This window comes from Palaemon carinicauda, chromosome 22, assembly GCF_036898095.1.
Source record: "Palaemon carinicauda isolate YSFRI2023 chromosome 22, ASM3689809v2, whole genome shotgun sequence".
NCBI lineage: Eukaryota > Metazoa > Arthropoda > Malacostraca > Decapoda > Palaemonidae > Palaemon > Palaemon carinicauda.
The window spans coordinates 46,643,026-46,664,345 of record NC_090746.1 but is presented as its reverse complement, the minus strand read 5'-3'; the positions used below and the strand labels follow the sequence as shown (position 1 = coordinate 46,664,345).

The 21,320-nt window shown below is 40.0% G+C and overlaps 1 protein-coding gene across 1 annotated transcript in view; it reads right to left on the bottom strand.

Moving 5' to 3' along the window:
* Positions 1 to 21,320, bottom strand: part of LOC137616420 (midasin) — an 814,866-nt gene that overhangs the window by 436,789 nt on the left and 356,757 nt on the right. The window contains exon 13 of the mRNA XM_068346159.1: positions 6,804 to 7,044. Coding sequence (XP_068202260.1) covers positions 6,804 to 7,044 — 241 coding nt within the window. The remainder of the gene's footprint in view (positions 1 to 6,803; positions 7,045 to 21,320) is intronic.

Here is a 21,320-nt window from a genome sequence, read left to right as displayed (position 1 = left end):
CAAATAAAATTTCTATTACACTTTAGATTTATATGATGATTCACCAAATTTAGAGACCTTATTTGATTCCTCTTTGATGTACTTCATTCTTTTCCACTCTTCTATGCTTGAACCAACCACAACCCTAGCTGGTCATAATTCACCACACACAGTTGATTAATATCTTGTATCTGAAATAGAATCGCCCACCACTCCCCAAGAGGTTATATGTTTCTTGAATTCCTCCTACATAAATTTTCCCCTCTACATTATCTCTAACTTGTTTACAGCTATGCTTATCTTCCACATTACCAGTCTTACTTTCAACAAACTTGTTTTCAGATAGCTTTTCTTTATTCTGATGGTTCTGAGGACAATCTCCAGCCCAATCCCATTCTGAACTACATATTGCACACAATGTTACTTTTCCTTCTCAATCTATTGGATTTCTGCCACCTCTCTCTCTTATCTACCTTGTTCTACCTCTACTTCTATATCACTCTCTGCCTCTACCCATATTCAAAACATGAAAACCTTTAGCCTCTTCCTCAAACATTTTCCTATAGTCTTGCTGCATTCCAAAGCTGTGGTCTCACCTAATTGTGAATTTCTAATCTGATCACCAGATTCTCTCAACATTTTAAAGTACAGTGGAACCTCTACACACGAACGTATCTACATCCGAATTTTCCAACATCCGAAGTAAAATTCGAGCAAATTTTTGACTCTACACCCGAATTTTATTTCGACACACGAAGTAACATTACGCCATTGAGCGTCGAGTGCTCAGTTCTCTATTCTTGTGTGTTTCGTGTGGTTGTCCTCTGTTTGGTCTGTTATTAACAGTGCTTATTTTCTTCCTTTTCTCACATTTCCTTTGTGATTTTACCTATAATCATGGTGCCTAAGAAGCTAAGTTTCAGTACAGGAAGAAGGCAATACTTTCATTAGAATTGAAGCAAGAAATTATAGAAAAACATGAGAGCAGTGTGCATGTGAGTGATACTGTATGGCTAAACAATATGGCCGGAATAGGCCTATGATCTCGAGGATCATCAAGCTGAAGGCAGCCATTAAAGCAAATAACCATCGAAGGTGATCACAATTATTACAAGACATCTTAGCAATACCCTGGAAGAGATAAAACGCCTTTTGTTGATAGGGATAAAGGACAAAGAGATTGTTGGCAACGATCATTTGTGAGAAGGGCCAGCGTGATGAACAGAAAGAAAGAAAAAAGCGAAGCAAAGAAAACCATGATAGCATTAGCAAGCTCTTTTAAATAAGACTTCTCTCTTTTTCTGTTTCTCTCTAAACATAGCATTAACATGTTCTTTAAATAAAATCAATCAATCAATCAATATCATCTCTCTCTCTCTCTCTCTCTCTCTCTCTCTCTCTCTCTCTCTCTCTCTCTCGTTCTTCTTCGCTGTTATAGTGTTAGATACGTCTATTATTTTTTTGCCGAGAGAGAGAGAGAGAGAGAGAGAGAGAGAGAGAGATTAAACAAAAATGTGTTTAGAGTACAAATGATTTTTAACAGCGTCAACGAGTTGAAAAACAATTAAATGTAACTAAGAAAGTAATAACAGGTAATCTGAATTCCTTTATTAACTAAAACAAATATTGATACGAACACACTCGTGTGCTTATGCACAAATACACACACAGGTGCAAAAATTACTACGCAGTAAGAGAGACGGTCGGGGAGGAGGTAGAGATGGTGACTGCGATAATATACCGTAACTCGTCACTGAAAGTGATGAAAATAAAAAATCAAAAGAAAAAAAATGTAAAAAATATGAAATATAAAAATAAAAAAAATAAATAAGCTGAGTTAGATTAAAATTTCCGTAGTGTAAGTTACAGTATGTTATCGCAGTCACCATCTCTACTTCCTTGCCGATCGTGTCTCCTCGTACGTGTGTGTGTGTTTGCGCATACGCACACGAGTGTGTTTGTATCAATATTTGTTTTAGGTAATAAAGGAATTCAGATTCGCTGATATTGTTTTTTTAGTTACATTTAGCTGTCTTTCAACTCGTTAATGCTGTTAAAAATGATATGTACACAACACATTTTTGTTTAATCTCTCATTTTTGTTTAATCTCTCTCTCCCTCTCTCTCTCTCTCTCTCTCTCTCTCTCTCTCTCTCTCTCTCTCTCTCAGAAAAAAATAATAGACGTCTCTAACACTAACAGTGAAGAAGAACAAGAGAGAGAGAGAGAGAGAGAGAGAGAGAGAGAGAGATTTTTTATTTAAAGAACATGTTAACACCATGTCTACCTTCTCGCCGATCGTCCGTCTCCTGGCGTAGCAAATCCTACACCTGCGTTGGCCTGTCTCTAAGGTAAAGTGGCAATAAAACACATTTTTTATTTATTACTTCTTTATAATTATCTTTTTTACATGCTTCTTTCATATTATGCAGTTATGTTATTGTTAAGTGTAATTATGTGTAGCCATTTATTAAGTATTTATTATGGGTTTTTACGCTGAGGAACGAATTAAATGAATTACCATATATTCTTATGGGAAAATTCGTTTCTACATCCGAACATTTTCTACATCCGAAGTTGGTTGTGGAACGAATTAAATTCGTATGTAGAGGTACCTCTGTACTTCATATCATAGTTATCCATTTATGTCCTTTAGATATACATCATCGAATATCTTTAATATTACCTTTGAACCGTATGCACCTTTCAGTTTTTCTCTATCTATCTCTTCGATCACTTCTAAAACCTTTCCTTTCAAACTCAATCCAATCTGTATATCTGGATATTTAACATCATCTCCATATACTACCAATCAATCCTTTACCTGACCTCTCTAATATTTGCATTCTGACAGTTTACCACAAAACCTAGGACATTCTTTCATCCAACTCCATTCTATCTTCTTTGTGTCCTTGGGGTGGATTCACACTATCAGTCCGGTTGCGCTTCGCTCTTGCTCCAGTCACAGTCCGGTCAAATATTGTTACTGTACATGATTTCAGATGGAAACATTCACACTGGCGCTCCGGTCCGTTCTAGCACCAGTCATGATAGAAAAAATCAATATGTACAATAACAGCCAAACATTCACTATGTAAATACATTTCCTAGTATCACTGAACAATATTCCTATACAATTATGCTTTTTCCTTATATCAATAAATTTGCCAAGACACTGATCATACCGAGTGTGAACACGCCAGTACCTACACCGAACCGAGAGCGAACCAAGACTGGAGTGTGACCGGACCGATAATGTGAATCAAACCTTAGTGTCTCTCATACCACTATCCTATCCAAAGAATTTTGACAACCAACACAGCCTAGGATTACGACTAACCATGCTCTACTACCAATGATAAATTTACTATTTCACACTATATTTACCATCTCTATATTTCCTTCTATTCCTAATGTCAGCTTATCAAATTAAAATAAACACCAACATACGAACCAATAGAGACAAGAGAATGCGCCCACCACCCTATTATTTGAGAGCCCCTCCGACAATCTCCTCCACTATCAACAACACCATGTGACCTGACGTCACTGCTACATCAAGTAAACAACTCGCTTCTTCCCTAATTATCCCTATAATGCCTATTAACTTATTAGAAACAAATCTCTTAATGTTTTTCTCACAATCTTTCCTATATAACTATATATTCCCTCTTTCTAATAATGCTGTACTTCTACACTTAAAAGCCATTCAACTATCATGCTGTACTATTCTAAATTCTATTACTTAAAATAAATCCTCTTACTAATAAGCAAGATCCTTGTTGAATGGTTCGCACAAAATGAGTTTCTCTGGCCGGAGATGTACACCTGCACTGCCTATTGCCTCTCTGGCTAACTCTGACCAGGAAACCAAATAGCAGGTTTTGACCTCTCTGTGTGGTGTTGAAAAGCTTCTCAATGGATGTTTTCCTAACTTTCTTCGGCACTTTGCAGCACTTTGGTTGGTTCCCCAAGCCGTTAACTTGACTAATGAGGGGCAACTCCTTTGAAAGGCTGATTCGTACTTGGGGTCTTATGACCCTGCGGGTGCAGAAATGTCAATGGAATCTAGCGTCTCCTCACTTCTTAGTAGAAGCGGGAGGGAGAGTCCTCTTAATCTGGAGAAGGGTGGCGAGATCTTGAAATTCTCCTTTCTGGTCCTAGTACCCCACATAGAAGATTCTCTGGAGATTCTTCTTGAATGGGGTTATCTCTTGCCAGTCTCAAGGGCCCCCTTTGTTCCTGTGCTAGCCTTGAGCAATGATGCAGACGCTTGTACTTATGATGGGCTAGCACCTTCACACTGGGAAGACCTATGGACTGAAGAGTCTTTGATCTGCCTGATCCCCGATGACAATGATCTGGGAGAGTAAGCTTTTTCGTCTGGTGTTCTAAGGGAGTCTCTATCCAGATTGGACTCCATATCTGAAAATTCCTGTGAAGATCGTTATCTGGTCCTTTAATGACGCTGCGATCCTTCTTTATAGGTGACTGAATAGTCTCAGACGAGGGAAACAAAGTGGGGGCCCTTGCCCAAAAATGAGAGCAGCACTTATTAGAGATTTCCAGAATATCTGGCAGGTCATATACCAAAGCATACCTGGATTGTGCCCAACAAGCGATTCTGTAAGTGAACTTATTCAACTGGGGGAGCATGCAGTAGATTATTCTTTATTTGAAGGATGTTCATCAACAGGTGAGCAAACTTGAGCACGAGCAGTGGAGTACGCTTGCACAGGAAACTTTCCCTAACGGAACAGTGCAAGAGAAGATTAAAGCGAGTGTGAGTAGAAGTATACTTGTGATCAGGCGAGGCGAGCGCACTTGTGTGTTACGCTTTCTGGTACTGGAGGGTACATGTGCACATAGGAGAAAATGGTGTCAAACGATGGCCTACAAGTATATGAAATTCCAGGGACTGGTGGATATTCCTTTATAGTTGATGAGCTTAAAGGTCACCTCAAATTGATATCTGAAAGTAAATACGTAGAGACATGTTGGATTGGAAGGTGTTGATAATTTAAGAATAACAAGAGGCAGACTCAGTAAAGATCTGGCAGTGCTTTTAGCCATCTGGAAGTATTTTAAACATTTTAGAGGCTGTGCACTAAGTACAAGAGGTGGTGCAGCCACAACAGAGTGCACACAAATAGGTGAGTGATCATATTTCAACAAGCAAAAGTCCACAGGAGAGCAAGCGAGCATGCAAACAGATGATTGAGCACTAACAAGAGAATCTTCCAGTTCTGAAGATTGTTCGCTAAATAGGGAGCATGCGCAAACAATAGAAGATTGGGAAAGCAAGCAAGCGAAAGCTCTATGTGCGATGAATGTGCATTATTGTATGTAGAAATTAAGAGGTGAGCGCATGTGCGACCAAGTGATTGCTCATCATTAGAAGATTACATTCTATTTGAAGAGCGAGTGAACAAGTGTTCATAATCTGAAGAATACGCGCTAATTGTTGAGTGAGCGTACTCTCGCAGGGAAGTCCACACGAACAGGTGATTGCTCATATGTATGAGCATATGAGGTGCTTCGTACTTTTGATAGAATTCCTCTCGTCCTCTAGGGAGAGATTTGTCTTCTGACCACATAATACATCTCTTGATAGCTGGAGTGTGTGGATCACTGGGAGAGCAAATAACATCCTTGTCATGCCTCAGACAAGTCAGCAAGCTAGGCTGAACAGAATCCATTTTTCTGTCTTTATGGACAAGCAGAGCAAGGCGAATCTATAACAGATGACGATATCAAAAGGGAATGGGCTGGGAAGACAAGAAGGGGGCAAGCACTTCCTTCCCTTATCCGGATACATCAAATCCAAAAGTGCTCTTAACCCTTTTACCCCCAAAGGACGTACTGGTACGTTTCACAAAACTCATCCCTTTACCCCCATGGACGTACCGGTACGTCCTTGCAAAAAAATGCTATAAAATTTTTTTTTTTTATATTTTTGATAATTTTTGGAGAAAATTCAGGCATTTTCCAAGAGATTGAGACCAACCTGACCTCTCTATGACAAAAATTAAGGCTGTTAGAGCAATTTAAAACAAATATACTGCAAAATGTGCTGGCGAAAAAATAATCCCTTGGGGGCTAAGGGTTGGAAATTTCCAAAAAGCCTGGGGGTAAAAGGGTTAAAGGCAAGGATCGGTGATTGAATTCTCAAGGGGCTCTGGGAAGGACAGAGAGAGTAGACTTTGCCTTAAATGTTGCCTGGGCTCGCTAAACTCTTTCCTTTAATGGAATACCCTCCAGACTTATGGAAGGCCATAGCATCATTAGTGTGTTGTCCTTGCCTGCATCATCACCTGAAATTAATTCTTCAGGTTCACCCAGAAGAGGAATACCCGATTCTCTAGGGGAAGAAGATAAACCCGGCTCGCTCTGAGCAGGATGAAAAGGAAGAATACCAGGGGAAGAAAAAGGAGGTTGCCAGATAATTTCAGCACTGGTTCAGTGATGAGTACAATAGCACTGAAATAGAGGTCTCCCATTTGCCAATAGGTCCATGCTTTGCATGTTTAAACACTTGCCTAAAGCAAGGGACACAATATTTCTTTGGTAATCTATTTCGTATTGTATTCCATATTCTAGCCTTTTACAGGTAAGTCCTTGGAGACCACAAAGCACCACCCAAAAAATTGGTTTTACCTTTGTCAAAACTCCTTAATTTTCATCTACTAGTGTCCATGCAATTGCAATGCAGGCTTAGGCTTGATACTTTTTGCCAATAATTCTTTTATTTTTCTACTTTCCACAAATATGCTATTATATTATTGTATATAATGATGGATAAGTTTAAAAAAAATTCAAACTTACCTTCTTTAAAGACTAGTTTCCCATTCTCATCTGGTGCATACGAACCAACATACTCTTGCAAATCTGTGTGCTCATGATTGTTGATACGGACGCACCTATTTCCAGTAAGACGGGCGAGGTAAGTGATGAGAGAGGTCTTTCCTACTGAGGTCTCACCTTGGAGAAGGACTGGAAAACGACCTATGCTAACTACTCGTACCAAATCCTGGAGATTTTTTTTCACAGTTTCAGTGATGATGTACTGAAAAGACAAAAATAATCCATACATAGAGGGCAAAAACCAGGTGACATCGATTAAAGGAATTTCTATACTAAATATTATTAAAATTATCATTTCATATGAACCTTACAACAAAATTTATCCGTTTCAATAAAATCTTGAATAAGTTAAACAGGTTTCTACATGGTTATAACTTGATGTAGAATTCATTTAGCAAACACAATATCCAATAGAATGCAAATGACTAAGTTCTATCAATATTTAACTCTTGACAGCAATTACAATATGCTCTTTACAGTACAGTAAGACTTGGCAAAATATTTTCCTTTTACATAATAAATTCTAAATTCATAAAGAATTTTTTCAAACACCAAGCTGTATATCATTATTTCAATAAAGCATAGTTTCCCACACAAATCCCAGACACTGTTTCACTGCTGAAGATAAGGGAACAGCTGACTGAGATTGGTTGGTGCATGCATACTGTATATACTTTTGGCTTCATAGTAGTTTCCAGAATTTTTTTTCTTTATATAGTCTACAGTGTGAACTAGCTATTACAGAGCCATGGAAATCAAGGGAGGGCCTTCAGATTAAAACAATTGATAGTTTTCATTGTAATTTTTTTTTTTTTTTTTTGGAAAAATCAATTTTTTTACAAATACATTGTTTTTAATGCAACCTAATTAGTAAAGACTAGATTTATCTGTCAAGGTAAAAATATCCCATGGCCACAAGGGAACTCCCCAGTATAGGATGCGTGTTGGGTCCACTACTTCACAAGGAATGAGGATCAAGATCTTGACAAGGAACCTGTTTTTTGCCCTGTGAGGAAGCTAGGTACTGTACACTACACAACCTGCTAAGCTGCTGCGGCAGATCCTTAAGAAAATGAAGAGTGCCTTGTGGATGCATTCCTATAAATAGTGGGCTGCTAAGGTGTTTGGCATTTCCAGACATCAGCATTCTAGACTTGGGTGACTGATAGGTTCTTCCGAAAGGATAACATCACACCTAATCCCCTGAATTCGTGAGCCAGAACTTGTGCCGGTTCTTCCGGCTCCCTTGCTACATGGGTTTGTATTCTGAGATTGTCTTAGAAGACCCTTTTGATCTTGACAGAGCTGATGAAGATGTGCTGTAGTTGTGGTCAGAAGGGTTGAGTCTGCTTTAGGTTGCATCTTAATACCCTCACAGGGCAAAGAAATAAATTATCTCGATTGTCCGTTGCTTCCCTAAGTGAGGAGATGGAGAAAGATTCGAACCTTGTATCACTTATGGCTGGATTATGAATTTTCAGCAAAAACTCTGGGACAAAGGAAAGTGAAACCTTCCACTCCCCTCAGACTGAATAAGTAGATACGATAAGCAGTATATTTCTCCCACTCTCTTCAAGAAACCCAGAGACAAGATGATTACTGTCATGAAAGTTAAGTTCTTGTTGCATGCCTGCCTTGAAGGTTCATATGGGACACTTCACAGACCTCAGAAATATGGTTACATTCATGCTAGGGGTTTCAGTTCTCTATGAAGGCAGGACTGTTTAAAGCTTTTCATGAGCATTGTTAATTCCCAGGAAGAGGTCAGGTCTACGCCTCTCAGTCTGAAGACTTGGCTTATATATGAGCGGTGGCCTTTCACTGTTGAAACTGAGAGGAACTTCTCTCTTTGATGAAAAACAAGAAAGTCTGGAATCAGATAAATAAAGACTTCGAGACAAGTGCAGTAATCCTACATGAATGAGGAGTTTCTTGTTGAGTCTGGTCATAAAGAGGCTGATCACTGGGAACACCATAAATACAAGAAGATCCTTGCCACTTGAGGATGAAGGGAACACAATGATCCAACCACTAGTTCCTGCTAACTTGGGTGTCACCGATCAGATTCCTTTTCAAAGGAATGAATTTTGCCAACATCCTAAGTGCATTGTTTGGTGGCCACTCATGAGCCTGTATTGCCAACTTGCAAAAGGTAATGTGAATATTTGGGTGTAGTCAAGTCCATAGAACTTTGAAATGGAAGACCTTTTCCCCCCAGAGGGAAGTGGAGAAATTTTCTCAATGACTGATGGACAGGGATCTGGAAATATGTGACTCAGGTCCAGAGAAATCATATAATTATTCTTCCAGATGGTTGCTCTTATGGGGCTTGCTGTATCTAATTTTAACGGAGTTTAAAGCACATACTTGTTGAGGCAGAGAGGTTGATTATCAGTCTCCAGCCCACAATTGACTTTTCAATGAGGAATAGTAGATTGTAAAAGACTGGAAACCCTTCCAGGACCACTTGTAGTGTGCCCTTTCCCATCACCTCTTTTACTTCTGCCTGAAGAATCAGATTTTTTTATGAATTCAGATGGTATGACGACAACCTCATCATCGGAGTCTGAACAAGGAAAGAATGAGTGCCATGAAAGGAGGCAGTACCTATGTTACAGGACCTCCACTGTCCAGCCCTCTTTCCCCCTGTACTGCCACCTTGCACACAGGCTTGCTAGGCATCACTACATCATGGCAGTTTCAGGAGGGGATTGCCTTCCCTAATGGGTTTGAAATCCCACTCTGCCCCTTTGCTTTCTAGCCCTTTCACCCCCAAAGGACGTACCGGTACGTTCTTGCAAAACACTGTTAATTACATATTTTTACATATTTTTAATAATTTTATGAGAAACTTCAGGCATTTTCCAAAAGAATGAGACCAACCTGACCTCTCTAGGACAAAAATTAAGCTTTTTAGAGCAATTTAAAAAAATTATATAGCAAAATGTGCTCGAAATTTAACCTTATGGTGGGGGTAAAAGGGCTAGGCTAGCCACAATGGGGAAAAAAGTATTGCACAAAATTTGTGGCTTTTCTAACAGACAGAGGTGTTGATGCAAAAGCTCTTGGTTTCTAAGATGTATGGGTCTTCTTAAGGGCTGACTTCAAAAGTCATAGCCTTATTCCTTCAAGTTTATTCTGCTGTTCAAGACTTGTTAATCATGATGGCACAGTGATAAAGAGGAGAAGTCAGCAAACTGCGTTAAGGGACTATCTCCTCTTCGTCTTCTTGAGGCGAGTAGAACTAGGGAAAGTCATTGCCAATAACAATTTCATAAAAAATGGAATGGGAGGCGATGGCGGTTACAGGTGCTTTCTTCCCTTACCCAAGGACAGCAAACCCAAAGGTGAGGGAAGCCCTGATGGTGAGGATCAGTGATCATCTGCACCTCCTGGGAATCTGGGCAGGAACGAGGGGGGTCGTCCTTGTCTGCATCATCACCCGAAATTAATATTTCTTCATGTTCACATAGGAATACTTGCATCTCAAGGGGATGCAGGTAAGACCAACTTGCTTTGAGCTCACCCTAAGGTCAGTTAATATCGACGTCCTTTGTCGTATTTCCCTCAGAGGAGGCTGACAGCAATGGATCAAAAGCCAGAGTACCAGGGAAAGAACTAAGAAGCTCAGCATATTTCTTTAACTTTGAGGAAAATTTGAAGGTGAAGAATATCACATGACCTTTTTACTCCTAACATATGGATGATTGTAAGCAGTCATGATCTCAGAATAAAGCACAAAGGACAGGGATTCCAAGGCAACTTGCTCATGAATGCTCAGCCCTGCTGGCCGGGAACTACTGAAAAAGACAGCATATATATATGTGTAACTTGTACACATGAATCAGATCTGAAAATCAAAATAATAAATTGAAGAATCCAAGTAGGTGACAATGAGCATACATTTGTACGACTCAGCGGCCAAAGCCAAAGAGGCTACTTGGTGAACCAGCAGGAGGAGTGAGGCGTCCCCACTACCAGTTAGTAAATACTGAGACCTCTTCATATATTTTACCAGCAAAGTTCAAGCTTCGCTGAAATCATACTCCCATCAAGGGATGAAGGTTTGCATCTAGGTAAGAACATATATGAACAATATTAACAGTTTAGAATACTAGAAATCTGATTTCGTATTGTAACATGGAATAAAATTATAAAAAGAAGACAGTTGTGTCTCCATAATATGAAAGGTTACATCAATGCACACACGACCAAAAGTATTTGACCTCATTAATGTGATCGGCATCGCTGGATTGCATCCACCTTCTACTGTAGAATCTAAAAGACAATGACAAACTACTATAAAGCGACACACAAACACAATTTTAGGCTAGCACTTAGCCAGAACAAGGAGCTCATCAAAAATTAGTCGAAATAATCCGAAAATTTATGATTAAAATCTAGATGAACAAATATAGTCTGAACAAAAGTGTTCAGATTCATCTAATTTAAAGCCTTAAGTTTCATAGTCTTCCAACTTTTACTCTAATCAGGCCAATGTGCGATATGCATATCCGAAACTTTTCATCACGAAACACACATTGAAGAAATGGCTCAGAGAAGGATTAGCCCTAGAAATACCTGAATAGCACATAAAGGCCAAACCATAGAAATAGTACTTGAAAACTTCAGAGAGACAAATATAATCATCCCACCTTTCCTGGGCTATGCTTTCTGGCCAAGTTATGGCCATTACTCCCTTTCAGTAGATAGGGAGTGTTTTTGCGGCTGATTTAAAGGAAAGTGGGGGTTGTAAAACATATATGGTTTCATTTACAGGTTGCCGAAGTTGGCACTTCCACTAACATCTTGTTCAGAAATAAGATCTATGGAAATTAATAATCATTATTCCCCTTTTGACTCTTTCAGCTTTTTACCTAGCTTTGATCTAATTTTCATGCCTTATAAAAACAAATCCAATGGGCTAGCCCTACAAATCCACTAATGAAAATTTGACTCAAAGGTCTTAGTAAACTCATCTATAGTATGACAAATTTGAAATTTGTATTTTTTCTAATGGTATAAACCTGTAGCTATTTATAGGGGATATTACTTTCAATAAAGCTGAAAGACAAACCATTAGATTTTTAGCAATGGTTCACCACCCATTCGCTAATTAGCGGGGTGTGTGTGTGTGTGTGTGTGTGTGTGTAAGTAGTTACCCCGCTCACTCACACACCTGGGCTGTGAACCCACTTAGCTTGAAGATAGGATTCAAAGGGGGACTATGTTGGCGGGCCAATCTGTATAAATAGCAACAAGTTTGTATCGTTAGGAAAATACAAATTACTTCCAAATTTGTCATTTGTTCCGTCACTAAATACAAACCAACGCTATTTATAGGGGATGACTTACCCTTTAGGTGGGTGGAAGTCCATGCAAACTGGCTTTTAGGCTTTGACCCGGAGTTTTCCTCTTTATGTGTTTTGCTCATAATTGGTGGAAACACTACACTTCACTGAAACCGTGCTATGCATGGTCCGCGGCCTACACAAGCTAAGTGCTTGTGATACTAGCAATGTGACTATCTAGATAAGAGTTCTTACGAGTCATAGGAATCTTCCGAGGTTACGAAGACAATACCTAATACCCTCCTCATTACTGTATGGGGATACAACAAGTATTGAAACAATACCAGGTTACACATGGGAAAATGGTTTACCTAAAGGTAGTTGAGGTCATCTTTGCAGAGGACCCTGGGTGCTGATTCCCCCAAGAGAGGGGAAGATGAAGAAAAGAAAGAGCCAGTCCTTCTTAAACATTCATCCCAGACTAAACCCTCAATCCTCTGCTACTTGTCTATCTAAGAACTTGAGGTGTTAAACCACTTGTTGTACAGCCACCACAGGATCAATGGAAAAAGTTTCCATGTTCATGTGGGTTATGTCTTGCCCACTTGTAGTACCTGCACCACAGAGTATTTTTGTTTAAACGACAAGGATATTGCAATGTCCCTGACATCATGAGCTCTGAGTCGATGTGTTGGAGGAGGATTGGGATTCAGGGACAGGCCGATGACCTTACGAATCTAAGCAGAGATGGTGTTCATGTGGAAAATGCATAGGAAAAATACAAATTATTTCTAGATTTATTTCTCATTATCACTTTTATTGTTTATTTGTATAAAACATTACTCCATTTCATATATTTTGTGTACTGTTTATTTTGTTTACCCCAGTTCCTGCAGGGAACATATGTTAGAAATTTATATGATGATTGCCAAAAAAAAAAAAAAAGGGTCACTTAGCTAAATCATCTCGAAACCTGTATTGAGCCTAATAAAGATAGGCGGCGAGAGCGATTAGGACTCCTCTCTCCTTTTTATGCCCTTTGAATTTTAATCCAGTTGTCATGTAAGATATCAGTTCTTAGATTAGAAAAAGACCTGAATATCCTACCAACGACAGGGCACTATGGAGGAATTTGAAAGTGCTATGTGAGGGCAAACAATGATTTACTGAGGGGGATTCTTAGGATGTTAGTGCAGTGGACACTTTAGTGGAAAAAAAAACAAAGTTATGTCTCCGTTATCCGAAGGTAGCCAGAGATTTATGTCCAGACCCTGTTGACTCAATGTATGGGTGGTGAACTGCAATATTGTGGGGTTCTCCATTAGGCTTGAAGTTTTCTCATGTCACCAACTTGGAACTTGTCTTGATTATGTTGATCTTGACCGAAAAGGCTTTGACTTGATCCTAACTGCCAAGGTTGGCTGCTGTTAACTTTAGTGTCTGGATATTTAATGTAGCGGTGGTGTTGCTTGGTGAGATTATTGGACCATGGACCATCCAGGCAACAGCAACGTACACAATGTTGCATTCGTTAAGGTACTATAACAAGAATATTTCTGTAGCATGGCTTTTAGGAAGCTACTATACTGTTTATGATATTTAGCTGTCTTTTGAGATAGCACTGAGGATAATAAGCCTTTTCTTGATATGTCTAATTTTTTTTGTCGTTCTGATGTAAAGGTGAGAATGTAGACAGGTCAGATGTGTAACCTTATCTTATAATCCCTTTGATCCTAACACAAGCAACCATTCAAATTGCATTTGAATTTAGCCCAAATATATACGTTATGTTGGTCTCTACCCTCGATAGGTGTGGCGGGTCATATACGACCCGACGAGGTTAAAAAAATCACGGTTTTTTGTCATAATTTTTCGTACATATTGGTTGCGTGTGATATCGACCTGCGAAAAATCAGTTCAGTGCGCGCAGCAGTCGGGTCAGGACAAATTTCACCGCAGCTATTTTCCTTGTGCCATTTCTGAAATAATCTTGGGTTGAGCTCGACCCATTAATACTAAAGGTAAGTTGTGAAATATCAAAGTTTTAATATATTTATCAAATGTGCATTAGTGTTCAAGCATGTACAAAAAGAGAATTTTTGTAAAGTGTTTGTGAATGTCTTGTACCCCAGATGAGTGACATCAGTGCAGGCTGAGTTGCCATGTAGCGTATTTTTCTGTATATGCTAATTTTCATTTTTTTTTTCCTCCCATCAATATCATGGCAAAACGTCAGCAAACTCTTGGATTCGATCGGATCAACTCTCTTCTCCTTGAGCAAGAGAGTGATGTTGAGGATAATTTGGAAGTCGCCGACATCTCAGACGTTGTACGTAGCTGAGTTAGAGGGAAGTGTGCTGGGGGAGGATGACTCAAGTACTGACGAGGAGATAATTCCTTTTGTCAACACGGAGGGTGAGGGGGATGAGGGGGGGCTAGTGGGTTGGCGTATGGTGAGGAGGGTAGTGTGGCAGTGTTTACAACAACATACACCCCCCCATTGTCGTCGACCATACATGTTTCATTCCCACCTCAGGCGAAATGGCTTACCACGGTGGAGGAGAAGAGTAAGAGGAGGAGGAGGGGTTAACTCCAGCCAGCCAGGGGAGCGCCAATACGTCGCTTAGTGGAAGCCAAGGTTCAAGGTCATGATATGATGGTACGATCTGGAACAAAGACCCAAACCCAGCTCTTCCCGTGTTCAAACACCGCATTATGCAAGGAGGTCCGATGTCCTCTGTCTCGAGTGCTAGGCGCGTGGTTGACATTTTCTCTTTGTTCCTGGACAACGAAATCCTTGAGGAAATCGTTGTGCATTCCAATGTTCGCCTTGCTCTTCTCAGAAGTAAATATCATCGGAAGTGTAATAATACCCTGAAGGATATTGACTTGTGGGAGCTGAAGAGGTTTATTTGGGATTTTCGAGGCAATTTCCCTTGCTGATTAGTGTGCTCCGGTTTGACGACAGGACCACTAGAGCCGACAGGGTGAGAGAAAATCACCTCACCCCGATCAAGACTGTGTGGGAGCATTTTGTCGCAAATTATCGTCGCTTGTATAGCCCTTGCCACATCTAACTGTAGATGAACAGCTCGTGGCTTTCCGAGGACGGTGTACCTTCAAAATGTACACACACACACACACACAATCAAAGGGGAAGTAGTTCTAACACTAAGGTAATGTGGATATATCTGGATAATGGTACGATTGAACTTATCTGATTTACAAACTCGACAACACAGGGGACTATAAATTGTGGCATTCAAAATTCTTAAAGGAATAAATGCAAATTACAGCAATCTATTACCACTTAGCACATATCAGTTCAAAGGTAACGGATACAAACAGGAATTGAAAAGATATAACACCACTCAATGTGGCAGTTTCTTTACATACAAAATAGCAAATACTTGAAATAGACTTCCAGCAAATGTAGTGAAAAGTAACATAGTAATATAGTTCGAGAATAAGTGAAACAAGATAAAAAAAAATTCTCAAGATGCTTAAACTAAATCACTCTACTATAAAGCAAATGGAGTCTCCTCGGATGGAATAAAATGTCTTTGAGACATCCAAAAGCAATCAATCAATATATATATATATATATATATATATATATATATATATATATATATATATATATATGTATATTTATAAGGGGGTCCTCAGGTTACGACAGTCCTGACTTACACTGTTTCGAGGTTACGAATGCTCCACATAAAAATATAAATAATAATTTTAAGCTTCGTTCCGTCTTACATCGTTAGCATCGTAAGCGACGTAAATAATTGCGAACTACTTCTAGCGCGCAGCGGATGAATGCGCTTTGTGGTGGTTGCAGGCGAGGATTACAGCGTCTCTCAGTTACAGATACAGTGGAACCTCTACATACGATCTTAATTCATTCCGGGAACTGCTACGTATGTTAAAACGATCGTATGTTGGAGCGGATATTCCCATAAGAATACACTGTAATTTGTATAATTCATTCCACAGCCCAAAAACCTATGATAACTCCTTAATAAATTGCTACACATAATTACATATACTGTAACATTAATACAATAGCATTATACAGAAAGATGTAAAAAAGAATAATAATAAAGAAATAATAAATAAAAAAGGGGATTTTATTTTCACTTTACCTTAGAGACAAGCCAACGCAGGTGTAGGAATTGCTACGCAGGAGGAGACAGAAGGTAGGCGAGGAGGTAGAGATGGCAACTGCGATAACGTACTGTAACTTACTCTAACTTACACTACGTGAACTTTAACCTAACTTAGCTTATTTTTTTTTTTTTTATTTCATATTTTTGTTACATTTTTTTTCTTTTCTATTTTTAATTTTCATCACTTTCACTTGATTCAGTCTTAGTTTTCTTTGCTTCACTTTCTTGCTCTTCATCAAAATCACTAGACCGCTTCATAGATTTAAAAAAAAAAACTATCAAGAGAAAGTTGCTTGGTACAGGTTTTCAGAATTTTTCTGAAATGAGTTAAACAAACATCATCGAATTGCGATACTACACAGCAAACCTAAAGTTTCTGAGGGTGATGCTTATCAATAAAATCAACCATGTTGATGATATGCCAACATCTGTTTTATTTCCACCGAACTTGTGATCTACCTCCTCGATCTCCTCCGACTCACTCAACTGCGCTTGGAACTCATCATGCTGCATGGCATGCAGCTCCTTGAGTTCCTCGGTGGTGAGCTCTTCATGATGCTCATCGACGAGTTCGGTGATGTCATCTTCATTGACCTCTAGACCCATGGGCTTGCCAAGGGATACAATCTCTTCTACGTCTTCATCTACAGCAAGCACAGGTCCAGGCTCGGAACCAAAACCTTCAAAATCTGTTGGAGAAACAGCATCAAGCCAAAGCTTCTTCCAAGCTGAATTCAGTGTCCGACGAGTTACTCCCTCCCAAGCCTGATCTATGATCTTCAAGCAGTGCATGATATTGAAATGGCTCCTCCAAAATTCACGCAAAGTTCAGTTGGTGCTTTGCGTGACATTAAAGCACTGCTTAAATAAGTGCTTGGTGTAGAGCTTCTTAGAATTAGAGATGACTTGCTGGTCCATGGGCTGGAGGATAGGGGTGGTGTTCAGAGGAAGATACAGCACTCTGATGAATTTGAACTGGTCGATGATATCTTCTTCGAGTCTTGGCGGGTGAGCGGGTGCATTATCCAAGTAAAGCAAGCACTTCAAAGGCAAATTCCTATCCTGAAGGTACTTCTTGACAGCAGGGCCAAAAACTAGGTTTACCCATTCAACAAAGAAATGCCTAGTAACCCCAGCCTTAGATTTAGCACGCCACAAAACATGCAGCATGTCCTAATTGATTCTATGTGCCTTAAATGCCCTAGGGTTTTCAGAAGAATAAACCAATAACGGCTTTATTTTGCAGTCCCCGCTGACGTTGGCACATAGGGCAAGAGTCAACCGATCTTTCATAGGCTTATGTCCAGGCATTTTCTTCTCTTCGGCCGTAATGTATGTTCGGCTAGGCATCTTTTTCCAAAACAGAATGGTTATATCACAATTGAAAACTTGCTGCTCTACGTACCCTTCATCCTCCATGACCTTTTCAAACTTAACAAAATCGCTAGCAGCCTTGGTGTCCAAACTTGAAGCCTCTCCATGCCGAACAACTGAATGAATTCCAATCCGTCTCTTAAATTTCTCGAACCAACCGCGAGATGCCTTGAATTGCTCCGTTGTAGGATCGGTTGAACTCTTAACCGCGTCACCCCCTGAGCCCGCCACCTTCAAGTCATAATAGATAGCGCTGGCCTCACAAAAGATCGTTTCAGTGATCGTATTGCCAACAATCTCTTTGTCCTTTATCCATATCAACAAAAAGCGTTCCATCTCCTCCAGGGTAGGGCTACGACGTTTAGAAATAATGGTGATCCCCTTCGATGGTTTGACTGCTTTAATGGCTGCCTTCTGCTAGATGATCGTCGAGATCGTAGACATATTCCGGCCATATTGTTTAGCCATATAGCTCACACGCACACCGCGCTCATGTTCTTCTATAATTTCTTGCTTTAGTACTAATAAAACCATTGCCTTCTTCCTCTTCTCACCACTACTAATACCTGTACCGAAACTAAACTTCTTAGGACCCATGATTATACGTAAAATAAAAGATAAAACGTGAAAAAAGGAAGATAATAAGCACTGTTAATAACGGACCGAACAAAGGACAACCACATGATGCACACGAGAACAGACAACTGACCGAGGCGACACTCAATGGCGTCCCTCCAACGTGCTGCAGTCTACCGGCGTAAACAAGAAACTACGATCGACACTTTGAAAAAATTCTAGGCGTATGATCTACGTCGGATCTTGGAGCATGACTTCAGGTGTCGGGACGAAATTTGATCGAATTTTAATTCGGGTGTTGTAACAATCGTATGTAGAGGTTCCACTGTACGCCATTTTGGTTGTGTTTGCCTGTTCTCTCTCACGTTTTTTTTTCAAGTGTTTGCCCTTCGTTATGGCTCCAAAGCGGAAGGCAGACTCTTCTGATGGTAATGCATCAAGAAAAGAAAGGCCATCACCATGGAAGTGAAATTAGATATTATCAAGCTGTCTAAAAACGGTGAAACGCCAACGAACATTGGCCGATCGCTTGGCCTTAGAAAATGGCTACTACAGTGAACCCTCGTTTATCGCGGTAGATAGGTTCCAGACCCGACCGCGATAGGTGAAAATCCGCAAAGTAGTGACACCATATTTACCTATTTATTTAACATGTATATTCAGACTTTTAAAACCTTCCCTTGTATGTAGTACTGTTAACAAACTACCCTTTAATGTACAGAACACTTAAATCATGTACTACAGTACCCTAAACTAAAACAGGCACAAATATTAAAGGCGATTTTATATCATGCGTTTCCTAAACACGCCAAAAAGCACGATAAAAAATGGCAACCAATGTTTTGTTTACGTTTATCTCTGATCATAATGAAGAAACAAATGCATTTAGTGTACACATCTGTGTATAGGTTAGTTTTTGCATCGATTATATTGATTATACAGTATGTTGATTTTGTTATTACCAATGTTTTACTTAATTTTTCTTAGGACTTCCCAATGAAATGTTTTTCTTTATGACGCCGCCTGAAACGACGGCGTCATAAAGTACACTCAGTAAACAACCACGCTCAGTAAACAAATAAGGCATTTAACGCGCATGATGAAAGTGATAACTAATGATATTACGGTAAAAGCTTTTAGAAAATATGTTATTACAAATATTATTTACCGTATCTATATAAAATCATACAGTACATATGTAGCAAAGCAGGAAAACAATTTACGAGAGAGAGAGAGAGAGAGAGAGAGAGAGAGAGAGAGAGAGAGAGAGAGAGAGAGAGAGAGAGAGAGAGAGAGATTGTTTTACGTACGTAAATGTAAATTTTAAACAAAAAAATATGATAGGTTACAACATGTATACTCTTCAGACTTTTAAAACCTTCCCTTTAACTTAATGCATACTAAACTAAAACAGGCACAAATATTAAAATGTTAAAATATTGAAGTAAAAAATAAAGATTGTTACTGTACTCACCACGAAAGAAGTTGACGAAAAACTTGAATGATGATGGGGATAAATTTGCTGCACAGTAGAAATGATGATGATGAAGCTGATGATGTCTTCTACTGTGCAGCCAATGATAGTATTTTACGTCTCTTCAGACGGAGGTGTCTTTTCCTGGGACACCTCTTCAACTTCTTTCTGGGAAACTTCAATTTCTTCCGAAGGCGTACTAGCAGGAGGAACTGGCTCTATTTTGCGAGGCTGGAAGAACATTGTGATCGGAAGTTGCTGCCGCTGCTTCTTTTTTCGCACTAAGAGCATCCTGTAGGGAGTCATGTCTTCATCGATTTTGTTGCAGAATTGCATAGAACGAACCATATCCTTGTCCCACTCTTGCAACATTTCTTTCACCTCCTTTATATGGCTGCAGACCTTGTCAAGCCGTTCTAATGTTAAGCCCGTTTCTTCGACATTTTCTTGGTCTCTTCCTGTGTTTCGCTCTCTTCTTCACTGGCCGATTTCGTCAGGTCTTCTAGGTCTGCGTCAGTTAGGGGCTGGGAATGGCAGTCCAACAACTCGTCGACGTCTTCAGTCGTCATGTCGCCAAACCCGTCACCTCCAATTATCGCAGCCAACTGCACAGATTTCCGTATTGCAGAATGTTGGATTTCAGACGGAGTAAATCCCTCATCGTCGTAAACAATCTAGGGCCACAACTTCTTCCAGCTCGCATTAACGGTTGCAATTTTCATTTCCTGCAGTGCCTTCTGAATGTTCTGCAGGCACGTGGCTATGGTGTACTGCCGCCAGTACACCTTCAAATTAAAATCTTCAACTTCATCTTCTTGGGCAGCATCCACACACACAATGAGGTCCGCCAAGGTATTCTTCGTGTAGAGGGCCTTGAACGCCCTGATAACCCCTGGTCCATCGGTTGAATTAATGACGTGGTGTTGGGTGGCAGGAACTCAACCTGAACGCCCTCACGCAACAGGTCAGTTGCGTGTCCACCAGCGTTATCCATAAGGAGAAGGATCTTGAATGGCAAGCCCTTCTTCAAGAGATATTGACTGAATTGCGGGATGAAACACTGGTGGAACCAGTTGGAGGTCAGCATCTTCGTAATCCATGCTTTTGGATTATGCATCCAGTACACGGGAAGGAGATTCTTATTCTTATTTTTCAAAGCGCGAGGATTTTTCGACTTTAGCAATATTCAGCAGCATTGCCACACATCACGAGGGTAACGCGATCCTTGAATGCTTTAAAGCCAGAGGCTTTGGCTTCTTCTTTGAACAGGAAAGTTTGCGACGGCATTCTCTTCCAAAACAAGCCGGTCTCATCCATATTAAACACTTGTTCCGGCTTGTATCCACCTTTGGCGATAATATTCTTGAACGTCTCATTCACCTAAGTTTCAGCAGCGGCAGTGTCAGCGGAAGCAGCCTCGCCATGCAGGGAGACGCTTTTCAGGCCGAAGCATTTCTGAAACTTTCGCGAACCATCCTTTGCTGGCGGAAAAACGTTTCTGAGGCTGGGAATCAGTGGATGTCCCTGGTTGAGGTTCATCTACATCATCATCATCTTCAGCATGGTCGCCATCATCGTCTTGAGGTTCCTTTGC